We start from the raw sequence: 21484 nt of genomic DNA, 5'->3' as shown, positions 1-21484 counted from the left end.
CGGACCACTATACAAGTCTACCATGCAGAATCTAGGGATTTATGGGCCTTAGTAAAACAGATTTTATCCCCAGCTGAACATGTAAGATTCCTGGCTAATTTGAATTTTACAAGCCATGATGCTCTGGCAGCTCAGCATGTTCAAAATAACGCCCGTGAAAATGCCATATATGAGGCCCTGATGGTCACCTTCCGAAAGCCAGTTGACATTTCCAAAGTCGTAAATACGAAAGCACGGAAAAATGAAGGAGCAGAGGAGTTTATGGAAAGATTCACGGAGGTGTACCGAAGTCAGTCAGGAGGGACACCATTCTGCTTTAGTTAAACATTTTGTTCAAGATGGCCACGCCGTTGTGTTTGGCTGCCTGCCACTGTATGTTTCTTTTTTTTTCTCCTAATCAGATGTGCAGCAATTTGGTCAACGTGGGTTGTTTTTAAATGTGCTATACAAATAAAATTGACTTGACTTGACATTAATTACCAGAATGGGGTATACTCAGCACAATACTGTGCTTTCCTGATAAGCTGCCTTCCGACTTCAGTTGCTGAGGCGATAAAGGCTAACAATATGAATTGGGCAGAAAGTAACCCTGGCCAGATGGATAGGGCAGTGAAATACTATTGGAAAGACAGCAAAAGTCAGGAAGCCAATCCGACCTCAACCAAAATAAAGACTGAGTATGTGATGAGGAAGAACAAACCCAAGCCTGTCCCAGGTAGGGCGGGGTATCGGAGGGAGCCCCAATACTGTGTCCCCGGATGGGGGAACGGTCCAGAGTTCAGATATGTCAATTACCAAGGCCCGCCCACTCCTACTCAAGGCCCGCCCTACATTCCCCGGAGACAAAGTTTCAGCGAGGGGAGGGGAGGCAGACAAGGAGGACCAAGCGTCTGCTTTAACTGCGGCCAGCAGGACCATTGGAAAAAGGAGTGCCCCTCTCTCAGACAAGGAGGAGAGGGACCCGTGCAAGGATACCGGGGAGGTTGGCAGGGAAATAGGGGACAAGGAGGACATGGACATGCGGCCTATTCCCAGGATAACCCCTTTCCCCAATACTGACTAGCCAACCTCGTGGTGAACGGGTCTCAATCAGACAAAGAGCCCGTTCTATCACTGATGATTAAAGGAAGCTGGCATAGTTTTTTAGTGGACACTGGGGCATCCATGTCCTCTGTCCAGTCAGAACTCAACCTCCCTAAATCAGGAAGGACACAAAGCTTGTCTGGATTCCAGGGGCAAGCACGACAGTATCCGATATCTGAACCAGTTGACGTAACATTTCAAAATGAATCTGTGAGACATCAGTTTGTGATTACCACTGGACTAGATTGCAATCTTATGGCCAGAGACCTACCAGCTATGTGCCTTTCAGTTAAGCCTTGATTGTGGAGATGAAGGAATCACTGTAAAACCATGGGCCCCTAGGAGACAATGTTATGCCTCTACTACTCCCCAATGGTGGACTCTGGATTTGAAGGATCAATCCCCTTCTCATGTTACCCTAGCTTATGACCAAAGCGGAGGGAACATGGAATTAGAAACTTTCTACAAGGGACATGAGGGGAGCGAGTGGAATGTTATGATCAGAGCCCTGGTTACGGGACCACAGGGAGAGGCGGAATATGTAGAGGTTCCTTCAGAACTATGGAAGCAATCTCCTATGGTAGCCCCACACATCACAAGGAAAGTGAACTTTCCGTACCATGCGAGGATTTGGGACCCATGGTAAAGCGAGTGGTTGAACAGGCTGATCCAAATCACTGGCAGAAGCAGTCCTTGCCAGATGACTGTGCTATTCTATTTTATCAATCTCCAAAAGTAGTCGTATCACATTTGCATCATCATGTTGGGAGAGAGGTACAAGAATACGTGGATCCGCAGGTGTGGGCGGAGGACCCCACGCAGGTGGGATGTGTTCAAATCACTCCCATCAAGGTTACCTTGCAAAAGAACATCGTGCTGCCGTCTATCCAACAGTATCCGTTAAAGCAGCAAGCAATACTGAGCATTGATAAATTAATCAAAGGATTACTGAAGCAGGGAATCCTTGTTAAGTGTCACTCTCAATGTAACACGCCCATACTGGCAGTTCCGAAACCAGGGAAGCCAGACCAGTACAGGCTAGTGCAGGATTTACGATCCATCAATGCTATTGTACAATCATTACATGCATTGGTACCAAATCCAGCTCACATTCTAGCCCAGATCCCGGCACAAGCAAAAATCTTTGCAATTGTTGATCTCCAGCACGCTTTCTTTTCTTTGCCCCTACACTCAACAAGCCAATACCTCTTCGCTTTTACTTATAATGGGCAACAGTATATGTGGGCCCGACTGCCCCAAGGGTTCGTTAATTCCCCAACACTGTTCTCTAGGTGTCTGCAGGAGCAGTTGCAAGGTTTGACTTTCAGACACGGCTCCACTCTAGTTCAGTATGTGGATGATCTACTAGTAGCTAGCCCTGACGAGCAGAGCAACCAAGAAGACACGACCCAGTTGCTCAATTATTTGGCCTCACTAGGATACGTAGTATCCCAATCTAAGGTGTTGGTGGCTCAGAAGAAAGTTAAGTTTCTTGGTGTGATGCTTTCATCAACCGAAAGGAGTCTGGAGGAAAGCAGAATTGAACCGATCTGCCAGTTCCCCATACCTCGGAATGCAAAACAAATGAGACAATGGTTGGGAATGGTGAATTACTGCAGACAGTGGATACCTAATATCACCATGGAAACTAAACGACTGACACCCTATAGCAGTAGGGAGGGGGTGTTTCAGCTCGATCCAGATGCCCAGAAGGCGTTTGAAAACCTAAAGGCAGCCTTGGCACAAGCACCAGCCTTGGGGAGGCCCCTTTATGACAGACCTTTCCAGTTGTACTGTACAATCCTCACTGACTGCTCAACTGCCGTTCTCACTCAAATACATGGGGATAAACATCGGCCAGTGGCTTATTACTCCTCTAAATTAGACCCAGTGGCACTGGGACACCCGGTATGCACTCAAATTCTGACGGCTATTTCTAACAGCTTACAATTGGCTGCTAATCTGACTCTACAACAAGATATTACTGTCTACAGTTCACATTCAGTAGCAGCACTCCTAGGTCAGCTACAAACCCAGCATCTTACCATGGCCAGACAAAATAGGCATGAGATATACTTACTGAACAATCCCAGATTGCAGTTTAAGCATTGTACTACCATCAGCCCAGCATGCTTTCTTACCGAACCACCCCGGGAACAGATGGACCCAGGACATGACTGCCTATTCATAATTAAAGAAAATACTTCGGTTCGGGAAGAGTTATCAGATGTTGCAATGTTGGATCCTGATATAACAATGTATGTAGATGGTAGTGCATCTGTCAGTCCTTATTGGGGAGAAACTTTCTGGATACGCAATCATAGATCAGGACAACAAGACACTGGAGTCAGCAGCTTTTGAGTCTCCATATTCTGCCCAGCAAGCTGAACTGTTTGCTTTAATACGAGCTTGCATCTTGGGGAAGGACTCAAAAATCAATGTTTATACAGACTCACAATATGCTTTCGGAGTGGTCCATGACTTTGGACAATTATGGAAAAACAGAGGATTCCTGACTTCTGCAGGAACACAAATATCTCACCAAAAACTAGTCTCTGATTTGTTACGAGCCCTTATGTTACCAAAACAGATTTCTGTTATAAAATGTACAGCTCACACGACAGGTCGTACACCAGTTGATGTAGGGAACCGATGCGCAGACCAGGAAGCTAGAGAGGCATCCCGGGGACAGCGGGTGGTTGTGCCTAAAATGATGAGCCAGACTAAAAGCTCAAATAAAAGCAAGTCTCCCTCGGAAAGGCCAATGCCAACCATCCAAGACGTCTTTAAATTACAGGAGGATGCTCCTGACCGGGATAAGGTACTGTGGAAACAGCTCGGGTGTACAGTTGATTGTGAATCTAAACTGTGGATCACCCCTGCTGGACAGGCTTGTATGTCAGATGATTTAGCAATGTGGGTTATTGAATGTATACACTTTGTAACTCATTGTGGCGCTAAAGCAACCAGTGATACTCTCCTAGCCACATGGTGGCATCCACGTTTGCAATCTCTGGCTCAAGGTATTAGCAATCGTTGCCTGATTTGTCAGCAACATAATCAAGGAAAGGGTATACCTTGTGAGATGGGTAAAACACCATTGCCCACGGGTCCCTTTGAGACCCTACAAATGGACTACATTGAGTTGGGAAGATGTCAGTGTTATAAATATGTATTAGTAATTGTAGATGTTTTTAGTAAATGGATTGAGGCTTACCCGACAAGGGATAATAAAGCCTCTACTGTGGTGAAAGTGTTAATGAGAGAAATTATTCCCAGGTATGGAATTCCAAATCGCTTAAGTTCAGACAACGGCCCTCATTTCGTGGGTCAAATAAATAAGGAATTCTGTACCCAGATGGGTATCCAGCAGCAGTTACATTGTGCCTACAGACCACAGGCTGCTGGATTGGTTGAAAGGGTTAATCAAACCTTGAAAAATAAATTGGCTAAACTACAGGCTGAAACGGGAACTACATGGCTCAAATTACTTCCCGTGGCCCTGTTTCAGATACGTACTACCCCGGCTGGGGAAGCACGGCTGAGTCCTGCTGAAATTATTTACGGCAGACCTCTCAGAACCCCATGGGACCAGAATTTTCCAAAGACTGTTCACTTTCACCACATGGCAACGGAGATGACTAACTATATTTTATCGTTAACCAGGGCATTAAGAGACCTACATTCCAGGGTACGAGCGGCGTACGTTGAACTCCCACCTTTAGTCACTCGGTCTAAAATTAAACCAGGTGTTAATGTGATGATCAAGAATTGGACGAGGAAGGGGTTGGATGCTCGATGGGAAGGACCCTACCAGGTTCTTCTCACAACCCCAACAGCAGCTAAAGTGGAAGGGAGAAATGCATGGATCCATCTTCACCACTGTAAAATTGTCAATATTGAACCTGAAACCTAAATTACTAACCTTTTTCTTAAGAAATTTCTCTTCAGAATAGATGGATCATCTTACAATGAAAGTGCACCTGGTGATCATCTGTTTTAAAGCCTTACTGATTCTGGGAATGATGAAGGAAACAAGTGCAGGCCGAACCAACCTAACCATGATCACCACCTGTGCCAAGGAGATGTACTCTAATGCGATGATGATAACCCGGAGGGATTTGGAAAATGGAACGTCAGCCGACTGAAGGCCTGTATTGGACTTTTGAGGCATCTTCACTTTTCGTGACTGTTGAAGGACTGTCATCATAAAATGTTACCTTGTTATTGGACTAAATGTAAAATTGATGATGTATGTCCAAGTGCGGTAGGTTGGATTCCCATAGAACTATGTCTGGTCTCTCCATTACAGAGATGTAAACGTGATCTCAAGTTTCTCGGAGAAGTCCCAAGAGGTAACTTATTTCTCCGAGCTCACTCAGCTATGTACTCCCCACAGTCAGTTGTTGCTACCCACCCATGACCTCAGTACAGGCATTATTCAGCATGACCAGAATAGGATCCCCTAAAGTACCTTATATGTGATAATCGGAGGGAGAAAGCAAAAATAAAGGCACCTAAACCTATCCACCTTATTTCTGAATCCTTTACTGCCCCGTCTGCTATTTGTCTCCCGTTACCAAAGGGTAATTCATTCACAGGACGTATGTTTGGTCGCAGATATCGCCAAACCGAGCAAATTCACACCCAAAGATGACCTCAGGTCATATGAGAATTACTTCAACCAGGAAAAGGAGGGATGCGTATATGTTGATAACCCGAGCAACATCACATGCTTGATGTCATTTTGTGATAACAGGACCTGTCAGGTCAAAGATGGCCAAGGGAAATGTAAATGTCACCACTAGACCTGTGTTCCTCTTGCTTTGGGAATCCAACTAGTCTGTGGAGTCTGCAATAGAATGCATGTGGTGGTAGGAAACTATACGTCCCCTTTTACCCAGATGATGAAAGAAAGAGGTGGCAGAGATGCGCGATGGTTCTCTGAGCAGTTTAGGATCTTGATAGAGGGAGGTGAGTTAAACATGTATTCGATATGTCATGGCACTTTGTTTTTAACGGATTCAAACCTTTTCTTTTTCTTTAATGGTACAGCCACTAATGTCCTGAATCCACCATTCCCGAGGTGGCAATAGGAGCCCTGATTCCTATGACAATAAACTGTCCCTCTCACCAAAGGGTCTCTCGTCAAAGCTTGGTGACTAAAACTGTTTCAGAAGAATTTTGTTCAAAGTGGAAAGATCCCACATCTCTAGGAACACATGGGAGCTCTGTGGGATATGGATGGGCGAGCTTCTTTAGTCTAGGCTTCACTGGAGGTTATTTGGCTGCCAATAATCGCAATTACCTCATTTGTGGTCTCACTATCTTGGGTAATGCAACCACGGGGGCCCTCGACATGGTTACCCAGGGACTTACTGAACTTAGGCTCTTTACTATGCAGAACAGATATGCCCTAGATTATTTGTTGGCTCGGGAAGGAGGTGTCTGTGCTATAGTAAAAGGTAGTTGTATGATGGGAGTTAGGGATCAGACAGAGAATATTACTCGTTTTATTACAAAGATAAGAGAGTAAATGGATAACATGAAGGAGTCGAATAGTTGGGGTGATTAGGATTTCGGGGGCTGGTCGGACAAGTTGATTAATATAGCATTGTATATGGGAATTTTAATTGTTTGTATTTTTGTAGGGTTGGCTATTCTGAAATGTGTATTGAAAAGAATGCAGATGGCGTTAAAAAGTATTGGTACTTCAAGAATGTTAGTGGTAAGACAAACTGAATTGAATGATAAGGAGACTGAGGATGTTAATGGTGTGGAGGAAGAGTTTGAACGACTAGGAAGGCTATTCGATTAGGAGGTAACAGCGAAGGGGAAGATGAAGTGGTTTGGAGGCTGACCAACTTAATAGAATAGGTGTAGTAGATATGTGGCCTTTGGAGGGCGATACCAGAAGAATGATGCATGTGTGGAGTTTGGAACTGAAAGGGTTAAGGCGATGTAGGCAAGAAGCAGTTCGTGTAAGAGATATTGTAGCAGGGAGCAGTTTTTCTGGTGTCAGGGGTCATTGTTTAGAAGTGTTAATGGTGGTCTAGTATTGATGTAGTTTCCTTTCTGTAGAAGAAACGAAGTTTGATTTGATTATATTTAGAAGTTAGATTTGATTATATTTAGAAGTTTGATTTGATTATATTTAGAAGTTTGGTTTGATTATATTTAGAGGTTTGGTTGTACTTAGTTTGTTTTCTATCCACCTGAGGGAATATGAAGGCGTTGTTTTACTCTTGAAGTGTTTAAGGTGATTTATTGTTTTAAGCTTTGATAGTTATCATAGAATGATAAAAGGAGGGAATGAGAATCTATGCTATTAGCTGATATAGTCAATTAGAGATATTATATTTTGTTGTAGTAGAGATGGTTTCTTTTGTTGTTTTAGCTAATATAAAATGAATGCTTATTTTAGTGGAAAGCAGTAAGATGGATGCTTGTGGCAGAAATGTTATCCTTGGGAACAGAATATGTTTGTCCCTTTACGAATGATAAGGAGTGTACAGAAGAGATGGGGCTATTGTCCTCTCCCACTTCTCTGTCTGACTGCGAGTGCTGTGTATTGAAACAGTAAAGCAAGGTCATGCAGCTGCGAGATTGCTCGTCTATAGGGATAAAGAAAGTTTCTTTCTTAATAACAACTCCTTATTTGGGTGCATGTGAAAGTAGGAAAAGTTTTGAATCCACTCTAGGTAAATTGATGCGTTTCTCTAAAAACATGTGACTTATATTAATGGTTTGGTTTCTGAGCATGTGACCTGTATCAATGATTTTGTCTTCTCTGTAACCATGGGAATTGTATTAGATGTGTAATTGGTCCTTGTATTAGATGTGTAATTGGTCCTTGATTTCTTTTTGTCACACCTCTCTTTTTCTGTATAAAAAGTAAACAATCGTGGAGAAGTTGTTCTTCCCCTCCCCTGAGTTGAGATCTCTTCAGACACTAGTATTGTGTCTGGAGATCTTCTCGGGAAGAACCCCATGGTGGAATAAATCTGATGTGCTAATCCAGTATCACGTGTGATTATTCAGACTGAAGGTAAAGAACTTGATTTAACACACATATACACATCCCACATATACACGCATGCATACACACACGCAGGCATGCATACACACACGCAGAAACACGCACATGCGCATGCATGCACACATACATCCGCACATATATACACGTACGCACATACATGCATCCATACACACGCACGTATACACGCACATGCATACATACTCCTACATGTGCATCCATACATATACATGTACATATATGCATACACGCACACAAGCATGCATACATACATACGCACACACACATATATACGCACACGCATATACACACAGGCAAACATACACACACAGGCACACATACACAGACAGGCATACATATATATATATATACAAACGCATAGAAATACACACATATACACACACAGAAATACACATGCGCATTTATATGCACAAACGCATACATATATACACACAAACACATATACACATGCATACACATATATACACATCTGAAGATGGGTCTCAACCCGAAACGTCAATCATTCATTTTGTATCTACCTTACATATCTACACACATGTGTGTGTATATATATATATATATATACACACATATATATATATATACACATGTACTTATATACATATATATACACACATACATATATATACACACATACCTACACATACATACAAATATACACACACACGTTTATTTTATGTATGCATGCATGCAGATACAGGCGGCGCTCACACACGCACACACAAATACATACAGAACTGCAGGTGCTGATTTAAACCAAAGATAGACACAAAAAGCTGGAGTAACAGCGGGTCAGACAGCATCTCTGGAGAAAAGTAATAGGTGACGTTTCTGGGTTGAGACCCTTCTTCGGACTGAGTTTCAGTCATTTCCCTTTCCCTTGACTCTCAGTCTGAAGAAGGGTCTTGACCCTAAACATTACCTATCCCTTTTCTCCAGACATGCTGTCTGACCCGCTGAGTTACTCCAGCATTTTGTGTCTATTTATATGTACACGTCCATTAACCGAGAGAGGGGTGTAAAGTTTAACCCAAGGCCAGGAGGGACGAAACACGGTGTCAAAGGGCTAGGGGTGGGTGGGGTGGGGGGTTAAACCAGCAGGAATTTGTAGGCTGAGGAGCCACCTTCATGCTGCTCGCTCTCCCCTCCCGTAACCGGAAACCCCCACCACGTGGCGCCAGGTCGTTGGGTAATCCAAGATAAGATGGAGCTTGTCGTGTTTAATGACCAATTTCCATGCCTGTTTTTCCATGCTGCACCTCTTAATGAGACTATCTGCCACTGTAGGGAGAAGGCCCCTCTACATGCTTAAAATCCATTACTCACATTTACAATAAAATCTTCTGCACAGAGTTGAACATCCAGAGGTGTTGATGGGACAGCTGCAGCAATCGCAACAGCCAACTCATGCCCCTTCTGAAACAGAAAGCATATTGAATTTCTCATTGAAACGTGGTAAATGGGAAGTTATCCACTTGGATACACAAAAAGGAAAAGTGGGCTCTTGTTCTTAAAATGGTGACAGACTGTGTAATGTTGATGTTCCTCGTTGTCCTTGTACACGAGTTACTGAGAACCAATGCGAAGGTACAAAATAGTGTCTTGACCTTCATCACGAGATCAATTTAGTACAGGGCAGTAGCTGACAGGATATGTTGCCACTGTGAAGGGCCTTGATGTAACTGCATCTGAAGTACAGCAAATATTCACCAGGCTCTTTGCAGGAATGGTAGAAAAATTAAATTCAATTGATAGAAAGGGTGTGGAAACAGGCCCTTAGAGTCAGACACCGTGGACAAAGGTACTTCGACCCAACTTGCCAACACTGACCAAAATGCCCCATCTACACTAGTGAGCCCGCACTTGGCTCATATCCCTCTAAACCCATCCTATCTATCTATGTACGTGTCCAAATGTGTCAAACATTACGATAGTACCTGCCTGCTTCAACTACCTCCTCTGGCAGCTCGTTACCATACACCCAGCACCCTTTCTGTCAATAAAGTTACCCTTGAAATTCCTAATAAACCTCTCTCCTCCCCCCCCCCCCCCCCCCCCCTCACCTTAAACCAATGCCCTCTGGTTCTCGATTCCCCTACTCTGGGCCAAAAGATAATGCATTTACCTGATGTATTCCTCTCATGATTTTGTACACCTCTAAGATCACCCCTTATCCTCCTACACAAGGACTAAAGCCCTAGCCTGCTCAACCTCTCCCTATAGCTCAGTCCCCCGGGTTCTGGCAGCATCCTCGTAAATCTTCTCTGCACCCTTTCCAGCTTGACAACATATCTCCTCTAACATGATGCCCAAAACCCTTCTACCCACTGAGTCCACACGAACCGTCGATCACCCATTCTACACCCATATTCTTTAGTTTGGATGAATGAGAGGTCAGATTAAAACCCACAAAATACTAATAGGCCGGATGGAGGAACAATGTTGTGTCCAGCTGAGGAATCTAGCGGGGCTACAGATTCAGGATAAGTGAGAAGGTATTTCAGACAGAAATTTCTTTGCTTAGAGAGGATGAATCTGTTGAATTCTCCAGACACTCAGCCATCGTTCATTCACAACAAAAGCTTGTTGGGCATTGAGGAGAGATCGAAGGAAAAAGGTGCTCAGGTAGAAGATCCGCCATGATTTTGAAGAGGAGAGGAGACTCAAAGGGTCGAATGGCTGAAGACTATGCCCGATTGCTATGCTTGTTTAAAGGAAAGGTGCACAGTCTTCTGCTTGGAGCCGGCAGAGACAGGCAAGGAGTATAAACACTGGCACAGGCTAGTTGAGTAAATGACCCATTCCTCCACTGTTACCTGCCCTGCGTGATATTTAGTTTAGTTTAGAGATATTGCTTGAAAATGGGCACTTCAGTCCATACTGACCATTGATCACACAAGAGCTGGAGTAACTCAGCGGGTAAGGCAGCATCTCTGGAGAATGTAGATAGGTGACGTTTCGAGATGCTTCTTCAGACTCACCGTTCATACGAGTCATAGTTTTATATAATTAGTCAGAGTTATGCAGCGTGTCAACAGGCCCTTCAGCCCTACTTGCCCTGTAAACAGGCCCTTTGGCCCATATCCCTCTAAACCAATCCTATCCATGTACCTGTCAAACTGATTTTTAAACATTGCGGTAGTACCTGGCTCAACTACTTCCTCCATCAGCTTGTTTCATACACCCACCACCCTTAAAGTGATAAAGTTACCCATCAGGCTATTAAATCTTTTCCCCCTCACCATAAACCCATGTCCAAGGTCTAGTAAAACTAGTTCACGGTTATCCCACTTTCTCATCCACTCCCTAAATACAAGGGGCAATTTTACAGAGGCCGATTAACCTACACGTTTTCAGGTTGTGAGGGGAAATCGGAGCACCCGACAGAAACACACTTAGTGACAGGGAGACCATGCAAACTCCACACAGGCAGCACTCGAGGTCAGGATGGAACCCAGGTCTCTGGCGCTGTGAGTCAGATGTTCTATCGCCATGCCACTGTGTTGTCCTGTTTAATTACCAGATTAATTGTCGGATCTGCTGCAGCCTGCTTCTGCCCGATCCATTTGTACAACTTGCGGCAAATGATGTTATTCAGGATATTTTGTGCTTTTTCTAGCTCAGGGTTGGAAGAATTTAGAATCTGTTCAAAGATGTTGTCTGGAAAAACAATAATCCAAAGTCAGAGAAATAAAATAAAACATGCTAAGATATTTTCAGTCGTGGGAGAGTCTAGAATGCATCTTTAGAAGAGAGTAGATGGGTGATGTTTTGTGCCGGGACCCTTCTTCAAACAACAAGTCTGAAGAAGGGTCTCGACCCGAAACATCACCAATTCCTTTTCTCCAGAGATGGTGCCTGTCCCACTGAGTTACTCCAGCATTTTGTGTCTATCTTTGGCATAAACCAACATCTGCAGTTCCTTCCTCCACACAGGGAGATGCTCCAAGTTTATAAAACCTTGGTCAGACCTCAGCCGGAGTAACAGGTGCAGTTCTGGTCATTGTGGGCTGAAGAGCTGTTCCTCTGCTGCATTGACTGACATTCAACGTACACTCTATGGTTCAAAGAGCAGACTTAGGTGGGACTGAATGAAAGGAGTGTTCACCTGTGAGCTTGGTGTAGGCCTCCATGTCATCGATCGACTCGGAGATTTTAAATGTCCTATTTTTTCCAACGATCTGGATGTGTGGATCTGCCAGCACCATGGCTTCAATGATCCTGATGGAGTAAACATGTTCAGAAACATGTCAGCACTTGCCTGAACCGAGCGGCACAGAGATGCAGCTGGCAGTACCGCTTGCTCAGCGCCAGGGACTGTGGTTCGTTCCCGACCGCAGGTGGTGTCTGCGTGGAGTTTGCACATTTTCCCTGTGACCGCGAGGGTTTCCTCCCACATCCCAAAGGCGTGAGGTTTTGTAGGTTGACTGGCCTCTAAATTGCCCCCCCAGTGTGCCGGGATGAATGGGGGAGTGGGACAACATAGGGATCAGCTTTTTGTTGCGTGCTATCCAGTCACAGATCGTGTGAGTGGGTGAACGATGGTTGGCATGGACTTGGTGGGCCTATTTTCATGCTGTCTCTTCCGCTCAAACATTGTTGCCCGCACTACTTCTTCATGGCAACTTGACAGGGAAAACACTGCAAACAGATCTGCATTGGTTTCAACACCCTTGGGACAGGGCAAAGGAAGTTTAAAAGAAATATTATTAGGCTCAAGCCCTGAGCAAGGGTTGATGCAATGTAAACATGTCACGGTCAGGGAAGTGCAGGGTGTGACTGAAATATTAGTTTAGTTTATTGTCACGTGTATCGAGGTACAGTGAAAAGTTTTTTGTCGCATGCTTTCCAGTCAGCAGAAAGACTATGCATGATTACAATCAAGCTGTCCACAGTGTACAGGTAGGGGATAAAGGGAATAATGTTTAATGCAGGATAAAGTCCAGTAACATCCGATTAATGATTGTCTGAGGGTCTTCAATGAGGTAGATGGTAGGTCAGGACTGCTCTCTAGTTGGTGATAGGATGGCTCAGTTGCCTGATAATGAGAATATGCTGGCTATGTAAGGGACAGAAATAATAAAATAGTGGAATAAGTAAAAGATCAGCCTGACCATTGTCTGACCCTGGGTCCTGAATAGCTGAAGTTTGTACCGTATGGAACTACGCGACTTACGTGAAGGCTATATGCTAATGTATCCTGATAGTACATTTTGTTATGCTTAGAAAAGGATAACACTCTCTCTCTCTCTCTGAGAGTGTATGTTTAACTGATGGATCGGAGTCTTTGCAGACAGAGCCCCAGCAGTATAGTGATAAGGAACCCGACCTTTGACTGATTCCCCGTTAGGTAGAAGTCTTTGCCGCCATGGTGTGACAGATTGCTGTATGACATCACGAAGTCTAGTGCATTTCTAGGAAACCATGTGATGCATTTCCCTGAAACCATGTGACAATCACTGATAAGTTTAGTTTCGTTTCTCTGTAGCCATGTGACGCCTACTGTATACGTGTGTAGGTTGTGATTGGCTTTTAATAATTACTGTTGCCAGTCTTTGTTGAACTCTGTATAAATATGTGATAAGTTGTACCACAGGCTACTTGCTTTGCTAGGTCTGTGAGAGTCTGATCGGAGTCCAGCTGATACCTGGGAGAGTCGCGGACAATAAAAATCTATTGTACTCAACAACTGTATTCGAATCAATTATTTTTCAACCAGACTGAGAGTTATCAATAACAGGTGGGGAGAATCTGAATCTGGAGGTGCGCGTTTTCACACTTCTACACCTCTTGCCTGATGGGAGAGGGGAGAAGCGGGGGTGATCGGGGTGAGACTGGTCCTTGATTATGCTGGTGGCTTTGCCAAGGTAGCGAAAGTGTGAATGGAGTTAATGGAAGGGAGGCTGGTATGAGTGATGGTCTGGGCTGTGACAACAATATCCGTCATACTTCACACACATCAGTGGCTTGCAGAAACATTTGTGGAGGTGGAGGGGTTTAAGGTTGGGGATGTGTAGAAGGGTGCAAGGTAATAATATGGAGAAAGGGTACAGCAGTAGAGTTGCTGCCTTACAGCGCCAGAGACCCAGGTTCAATCCTGACTATTGGTGCTTGACTGTATGGAGTTTGGATGGTCTCCCCATGACCTGTGTGGCTTTGCTCCGGGATCGCCAGTTTCCTCCTATATTCCCAACCTACCAAGGTTGGTAGGTTAATTAGCTTGGTATAATTGTAAATTAGCTCTAGTGTGTATAGGATAATGTAAGTGTGTGGGGACCGCTGGTTAGGATGGACTAGGTGGGCCGAAGTGCCTATTTCTGTGCTGTAACACTAAACTGAAGGTTCCTTACCAGCCATGCTGCAGGAGTACTCACATGTTCTCGATTACGTTCACCACTCGGTGTTGATAGGCCCTGCGGTGCAGCGTGTGGCGTGTGTGAAACATGTTGTACATGTCACCAACCTCCTGTGGACGGAAAACGAGAGGTCACTTCTCCCTCCTCACACTGTGCGTTAGGAACAGCAGTTCTGAAGCACTGAGTGATTCAGTTGCTGGGACAGAGCCATGTTTAGGATTAAGGGTGGCACAGTGGTAGAGCTGCTGCCTTGCAGTGCCAGAGACCCAGTCTCGATCGGGACTATGGATGCTGCCTGGAGGGAGCTTGAACATTCTCCCAGTGACGGCGTGGGTTTTCCAAGGGAGCTCCTACTTCTTCGCACACTCCAAAGATTTGTTGGTTAATTGGCTTTGGTAAATTTTGTAAATTGTCCCTTGTGTGTCAGGATAGTGCTAGTGTGCAGAGTGATCATTAGTCAGCATGGAATTGGTGGGCCCAAGGGCTGTACGGAGTTTGTACGTTCACCAAGTGACCTGCGTGGGTTTGCTCAAACTATACTAAATGCAATAAACCCTGATTATAACAGGCCATGTGATGGGGAGGGGGGGAATGGTTTCTGTTATTGCTGATTGTTCAGACGTTATATTGGTGATGGATAGATCAGATGGCTGATTTATCAGTCCCTCTCAACCCCATTCCTCTCCCTTCTCCCCATATTCCTCAACACCCTTACTAATCAAGAATCTGTCAATACAGCAACTGTCTGCTGCAACAGAGGAAAGGATTGCTAAGTAATAGAGTGACATTGCATTAGTATTAAAAATAGAACTGCTGATGCTGGTTACAAAGTGCTGGAGTAACACAGCAGGTCAGGCAGTATCTCTGGAGGACATGGATAGGTGACGTTTCGGGTCAAGACCCTTCTTCAGGCTCTTCCTTGCTGTTACCTGGAGGTACAATTCAACTAGTTTATAAAAGGAACGTCCTTTCTCGGTCTGGAACTGGGCCTAGAATCCAGGTGAATTGCAACCGGGAGGGCAGAGGTGAGCATTGGCGGTCAATGGTTGCAGGCGGCGAGAGTGCAGGTAAGGGTTGGCGGTGGTGGTGAGAAGTGCGGCCTTGAAGGGGCTGTGTGGGCCGGCGGTGACGGCAGTACATCCAGCCTGGAAGTGGCTATCACCGAAAACTGTGAGAAAGATGTCCGTAATAATGAGGGTTTACTATACTGACGTACGAGATCACAAGACAACAGCACAGCGGAGGCCGTTGAGCACATAGAGGCATCAATACCTCCACCAAACACATAACCCCAACCATTCCAAGATTTTAATCTCCATTTGCTTTTTGCTCTATTCTGCGCCCTTGATACCAGGACTAAGCTGACCCATCACTAATTGCCTCTCCTATTCATGCCATTGAGTTGCATCGTCTAAGTTTAACTTTTTCATCACTTTTAAAATTGAATTTCTAAAAGACCAGCGAGGTCAGAAAGAGGTTCCCCAGTGGATGAAACTATGACATCAGTCTTTGATAAGACCTCTGTTTGTTCCAAAAGCAGCCATTTTTCCGCATTGATGCATCCAAATCCAAAGACCACAGGCAACCTTGTAGTTCTATAAACACAACAGATAGTAATCTTCTTGTCAGCATTCACGGGTGCACTGGAGTTCTGTGAGCTGAAACTAGGCATGCAGGCAAGGACAGTTCATAACGAGTCATTGTAAACTTTAGAGATGCAGCATGGAAACAGGCCCTTTGGCCCACCAAATCCATGCCGACCATCGATCACCCATTCACACCAGTTTCATGTATTCCCACTTTTTGTATCCTACACACAAGGGGCAATTTACAGAATTCAATTAACCTACAAACGAACTGCGGATGTTGATTTACACCAAAGATAGACGCAAAATGCTGGTGGTAACTCAATGGGTCAGGCAGCACCTCTGAAAAAAATGGATAGGTAACGTATTGCGTCGGGACCTGAAGAAGGGTCCCGACCAGAAAGGTCACCTACCCATTTTCTCTAGAGATGCTGGCTGACCCGCTGAGTTACTCCAGCATTCTGTGTCAACCAAAAAACCTGCACGTTTTTGGAACATGGGAGAAACCGAAACACCCGAAGGAAACCCATGCGGTCACAGGGAGAATGTACAAACTGCAAGTGACAGCTCCCAAGATCAGGATCAACTCTGGCACCGAGAGGCAGCAGCTCCACCAGTTGCATCACTGTGCTGCACTTCTGCTGGTCTTTTCCTCAGACGATAGAAAGCGCAGGAAAGAAGATCTGAAGGCCGTTGTTAGCCGGTATCAGAACTAGAAAGCTAGACACAAAATGCTGGTGTAACTCAGCGGCAGCATGTCTGGAGAAAAGGAATAGGTGATGTTTCGGGTCAAGACCCTTCTTCAGACTGAGAGTCAGTCGGGGAGAGGAAAACTATTGGTACGAAAACGTACAGAACAAATCAGAGCCAGCACTGATGACCAAGTGAAGGTGGAGCCCACAATGATCCATTCTAAACTGTGGAAGGGAAGATAAAGAGATACGAACAGTGAAACTAGCTGGACGACTAGGATGAGGGAGGGAATGCAAGGGTTACTTGAAATTAGAGAAATCAAACTCTAATACCGCTGGGCTGTGAGCTGCCCAAGCAAAATACAAGATGCTTTTCCTTTTGGGTGTGGCCTCTCTCTGACAGTAGAAGAGGCCCAGGACAGAAAGGTCATTACAGAAATGAAAGTTCAAATGTTTGGCAACCTAGAGATTGCGTCTGCCTGGGTGGACTGAACGTAGGTGTTCAGCGAAACGATCACCAGGTCTGCACTTGGTCTCGCCGATATATAGATCAAAATCAAGCAGGGCTTTGCAAAAACACACTCCAGAAGCTCCTCGGCTTCTCACAACATTCATCACCTTATCTCGAGTGCAGATGTGCTTCATTTTGCCGACTTCACAAACTCGAGCGAACTTGAGGAAGCGTTCAAAGTCAAAGTTGTTCCGGATCCCCAGGTGGTGACAGTCCCTTCAGAAACAAGACGAGACATCAATGGCGACCTCCGGCAGCCAGTGTTAAAGCATCCTCATGTCCGGCTGATCACTCACACGGAACGTGCCCCGTTGCTGAGATCAATGAACTCACATCTCAATGTTTTAAAGTCCCTGGCGAGGATTAGGCAAACAACTCCTGAACAGTTACAAGTTAACTTCACTAGACTGGATTTACCGATACAGAATTTGTCACTTTAGTTGGGGTAAACTGTCAATAGATTGACATTAGTTAAAATCAGAGTGCAATAGCCAACCTGAAAAATGGTCCTGTCCCAAAACGTTGCCTGTCCATTCCCCCCATACCGCTGAGTTCCTCCAGCACTGTGTTTTTGCTTGTGATAGGCGGGCAACAGTCAAGGTGGCGTGTGGGTGAGGGAGAGAAGCACATGCACTCGGCAAGAACAGAGAACAGTACAGGAACGGGCCCTTCAGCCACATTGTTTGTGCCAAACATGATGCCAAGATTGCTGGGACCTTCTGCTGTGATCTCATCTATCTGCACACAACCCATATCCCTCTATTCTCTGCGCTTCCATGCGCCAACCTAAAAGCCTCTTAAATGCCACTATTGGAACTGCCTTGCAGACCGTTGGTTGGCGGGGACTTGGTGGGCCAAAAGGCCTGTTTCCACACTGTATCTCTAAATTAAACTAAAACTAAACTATCTGCCTCCAACACCACCCCTGGCGATGCGTTCCAGGCCCCCACCACTCTATGTAACAAAAAACCTACCCCACACATCTCCATTAAACAGTTCCCCATTCACCTGATAGATAACCTTCTAGTGTTGGACACTTCCAACCTGGGGAAAAGGTTTTGACTGTCTACCCTATCTATGCCTCTCAGAATTTTATACCCTTCTATCAAGTCTCACTACAAGCTCTGACATTCCAGAGAAATCGCGATCAGTTCAGTTCTCAAATAGATAGCTTTTATCAGAAGCAGTCAAGGTCCCAGCGAGCCGCACACAGCAGAAGGTCCCAGCAATCTGCAGCCACACCCTGACAACAAGCCTGACTCGCCCGCCATGGAATCGGGAACCCAACTGTAGTGGGAGCTTTGTCTGAGGCTTGTCTCCTGCTCGCCCCGGAGAACCAGGAATTGGAGAGAGGGTGGAGGGAGTCGGCAAAGGCGGTGGACGTTGGACGTAGGGACGGTAAGAATCAGAGGGTCTTACCTTCCGCCCCCCTCGAGGTCGACTCGGGGCACGAAAGCTCCAGGTGTCCGGGTGAGGAGAGGGACGATGGTTCACAGATAACGGAACGGAGGCAACAGGCCTTTACGGCCAGCTGCAGCTGGGACTTGGAAAATGGTGCCAAAACCTGGTGACTATTACATATGTACTCTGTGCCATTTTCCATACATCCTGTCCTTAATCAGGGATTGCGTGTACCTTGGTACATGAGGTAATAAAGAACCATTGGTTTAAACAAATGGCTGTCATGTCCCAGGAGAGCGACCGAGAAAAGTCATGGATCAAGGTCACACAGAGACTTACCTGGCAAAGTAATCCCACTTATCGACATCAATCCCGCTCCTCTTATTGGAAACGATCTCATACAGAAAGCCTTTCTCCTGAGTACGGCCCTTGTATGGCCACTGGAAAGATGAAATAGCAGAGTTTACTTTACTTTAGGCTTTAGAGATACAGCATAGAAACAGGCCCTGCGGCCTACACCGACCAACGATCTCCTCGTACACTAGCAATATCATACACGCTGGGGACATTTTACAATTTTACTGAAGCCAATTAACCTACAAACCTGTACGTCTTTAGAGTGTGGGAGGAAGCCGGAGCACATGGAGAAAACCAATGTGGTCACAGGGAGAACATACAAAGTCCGTACAGGCAGCACCCGAGGTCAGATCGAACCTGGGTTTCTGGGGGCTGTGAGACAGCAGCTCTACCGCTGCGCCACTGTGCCATCCTATAATCAAGTATAGTTTTTTCGCTGACTGGATAGCACGCAGAAGGTTTTCACTGTACCTCTCTACACGTGACAATAAACTAAACGTGATAAATAAAGAACCATTGCTTCAGTGCAAAACAGAAAATATTGCGCAAGTTAAATTTTCCAGTTTTTATTCCCATCCCTTGGATCAACAGTGTCAGTTTAGTTTTTGGAACTGCAGCAGGGAAACAGGCATTTCGGCCCATCGAATCCGCCCAACCAGCGATCCCCGCACACTAACACTATCTTACTCTCTAGGGACAATTTACAATTTTACCAATCCAATTAGCCTACAAACCTGCACGTCATTGGAGTGTGGGAGGAAACTGAAGCACCTGGGGAAAACCCACACAGGTCACAGGGAGAATGTACAAACTCCGTACAGACAGCACCCGTAGTCAGGATCAAACCTGGGTCTCTAGCGCTGCAAGGCAGTAACTCTACCACTGCGCCACCGTATTACTTACCACTGTAGAGGAGTCACCCGTTCCATCACCTTCTGTTGTTAGGCCTCTGATCTGTTCTTTTATAAACTCCTTGTCTTCTATTAACACCAAGCCGTATTTCTCTAGCTCATTCTCCAGATCGTTGGAGGAGATCAAGTGTTCAAACATGTCCAATGAAGCATCTTCATGCTGCACCGAGTTAAAGTTTAGTTTAAAAGCTCAATTCAGAGAAGGGAATGAAACATCATTCAATGCAAAAAAGTCACAATTAAAGTTCAGGCAAAGTGCTGGAGGAACAATGGTTCAGGCAACATGTGTGGAGGGAATGGACAGACAACATTGTGTCGGAATCTTCTTTAGACCAATCAAGACCCTTGATCGAGGGTGCAAAGCAACATAAACAGAGTTAACTAGTGCAAACTGCTTTGGTCAGAGTCATACAGCACAGAAACAGGCCATTCAGCACAACTTGCCTACGACCAAGATGCACATCCCATTAAACCTTTCCTGTCCATAAACCTGTCCAAATGTCTTTTACGTGCTGTTATAATACCTGCCTCAACTACATCATCTGGCAGCTCATTCCATGTACCCACCACCCTTATAATGAAAATGTATCCCTCAGATTCCTATTAAATCTTTCCCCTCCCACCTGAAACCCAAGCCTCTGGCTCTTGATTCCCCCACCATAGATACAAGACTCTGTGTATTTGTCTTGTCTACCCCCCTCATGATTTTATACATCTCTATCTATAAGATCACCGCTCAGCTATCCTCTCAGCAGCTAGATAGCAGTCCTGATCTCCCATCTACCTCATTGGAGACCTTTCAACTATTTTTAATCGGACTTTATATTGCACTAAATGTTGTTCCTTTAATCTGTGCACTGTGGAAGGTTTGATGGTAATCACGTATCGTTTTTTCTTTAATTGGACAGCACGCAACAAAAGCTTTTCACTGTACATTGTGACTTGTTATGATAAAACACTGAACTAAATCCAGGGAAAGTTCTAGCCAGCCCAACCCCTCACTATAGTTCCGACCCTGGAGTCCTGGCAGCATTCTCCAATGCTCACGGAACTTACGCAAAGACACCATCTTAAGGACATAAAGTCATAAGTGATAGGTGTAGAATGAGGCCATTCAGCCCATCAAGTCTACGCCATTCAATTATGGCTGATCTATCTCTCCCTCCAAACCCCATTCTCCTGCCTTCTCCCCATAACCTGACACCTGTACTAATCACGAATCTATCTATCTCTGCCTTATAAATATCCACTGACTCCCTCCACAGCCTTCTGTGGCAAAGAATTCCACAGATTCACCACACTATGACCACAGAAATTTCTCCTCACCTCCTTCCTAAATGAACGCCCTTTAATTCTGAGGCTTGGACCTCTAATCTTAGACTCTCCCACGAGTGGAAACTACCTATACACATCCACTCTATCCAAGCCTTTCACTTTTCTGTAAGTTTCAATGAGGTCCCTCCTCATTCTTCTAAACTCCAGCGAGTATAGGCCCAGTGCCGACAAACGTTCATCATAGGTTACTCATTA

At 45.1% G+C, this 21484-nt stretch overlaps 1 protein-coding gene across 1 annotated transcript in view; it reads right to left on the bottom strand.

Annotated features, from left to right (window-relative positions):
* The window catches only part of LOC144604418 (deoxynucleoside triphosphate triphosphohydrolase SAMHD1-like), a 45987-nt gene that overhangs the window by 7026 nt on the left and 17477 nt on the right, over window positions 1-21484 (bottom strand). The window contains exons 7-14 of the mRNA XM_078418810.1: window positions 19947-20114; window positions 19026-19126; window positions 17393-17501; window positions 14515-14606; window positions 12249-12361; window positions 11661-11800; window positions 10343-10357; window positions 9467-9544 (exon numbers count right to left, since the gene is read on the bottom strand). Of these exons, the coding sequence (XP_078274936.1) occupies window positions 9467-9544; window positions 10343-10357; window positions 11661-11800; window positions 12249-12361; window positions 14515-14606; window positions 17393-17501; window positions 19026-19126; window positions 19947-20114 (816 nt within the window). The remainder of the gene's footprint in view (window positions 1-9466; window positions 9545-10342; window positions 10358-11660; window positions 11801-12248; window positions 12362-14514; window positions 14607-17392; window positions 17502-19025; window positions 19127-19946; window positions 20115-21484) is intronic.

Source organism: Rhinoraja longicauda, chromosome 22, assembly GCF_053455715.1.
Source record: "Rhinoraja longicauda isolate Sanriku21f chromosome 22, sRhiLon1.1, whole genome shotgun sequence".
NCBI classification, from domain to species: domain Eukaryota; kingdom Metazoa; phylum Chordata; class Chondrichthyes; order Rajiformes; family Arhynchobatidae; genus Rhinoraja; species Rhinoraja longicauda.
The sequence above is the reverse complement of the archived record's forward strand: the minus strand, read 5'-3'. Positions and strand labels throughout refer to the sequence as shown.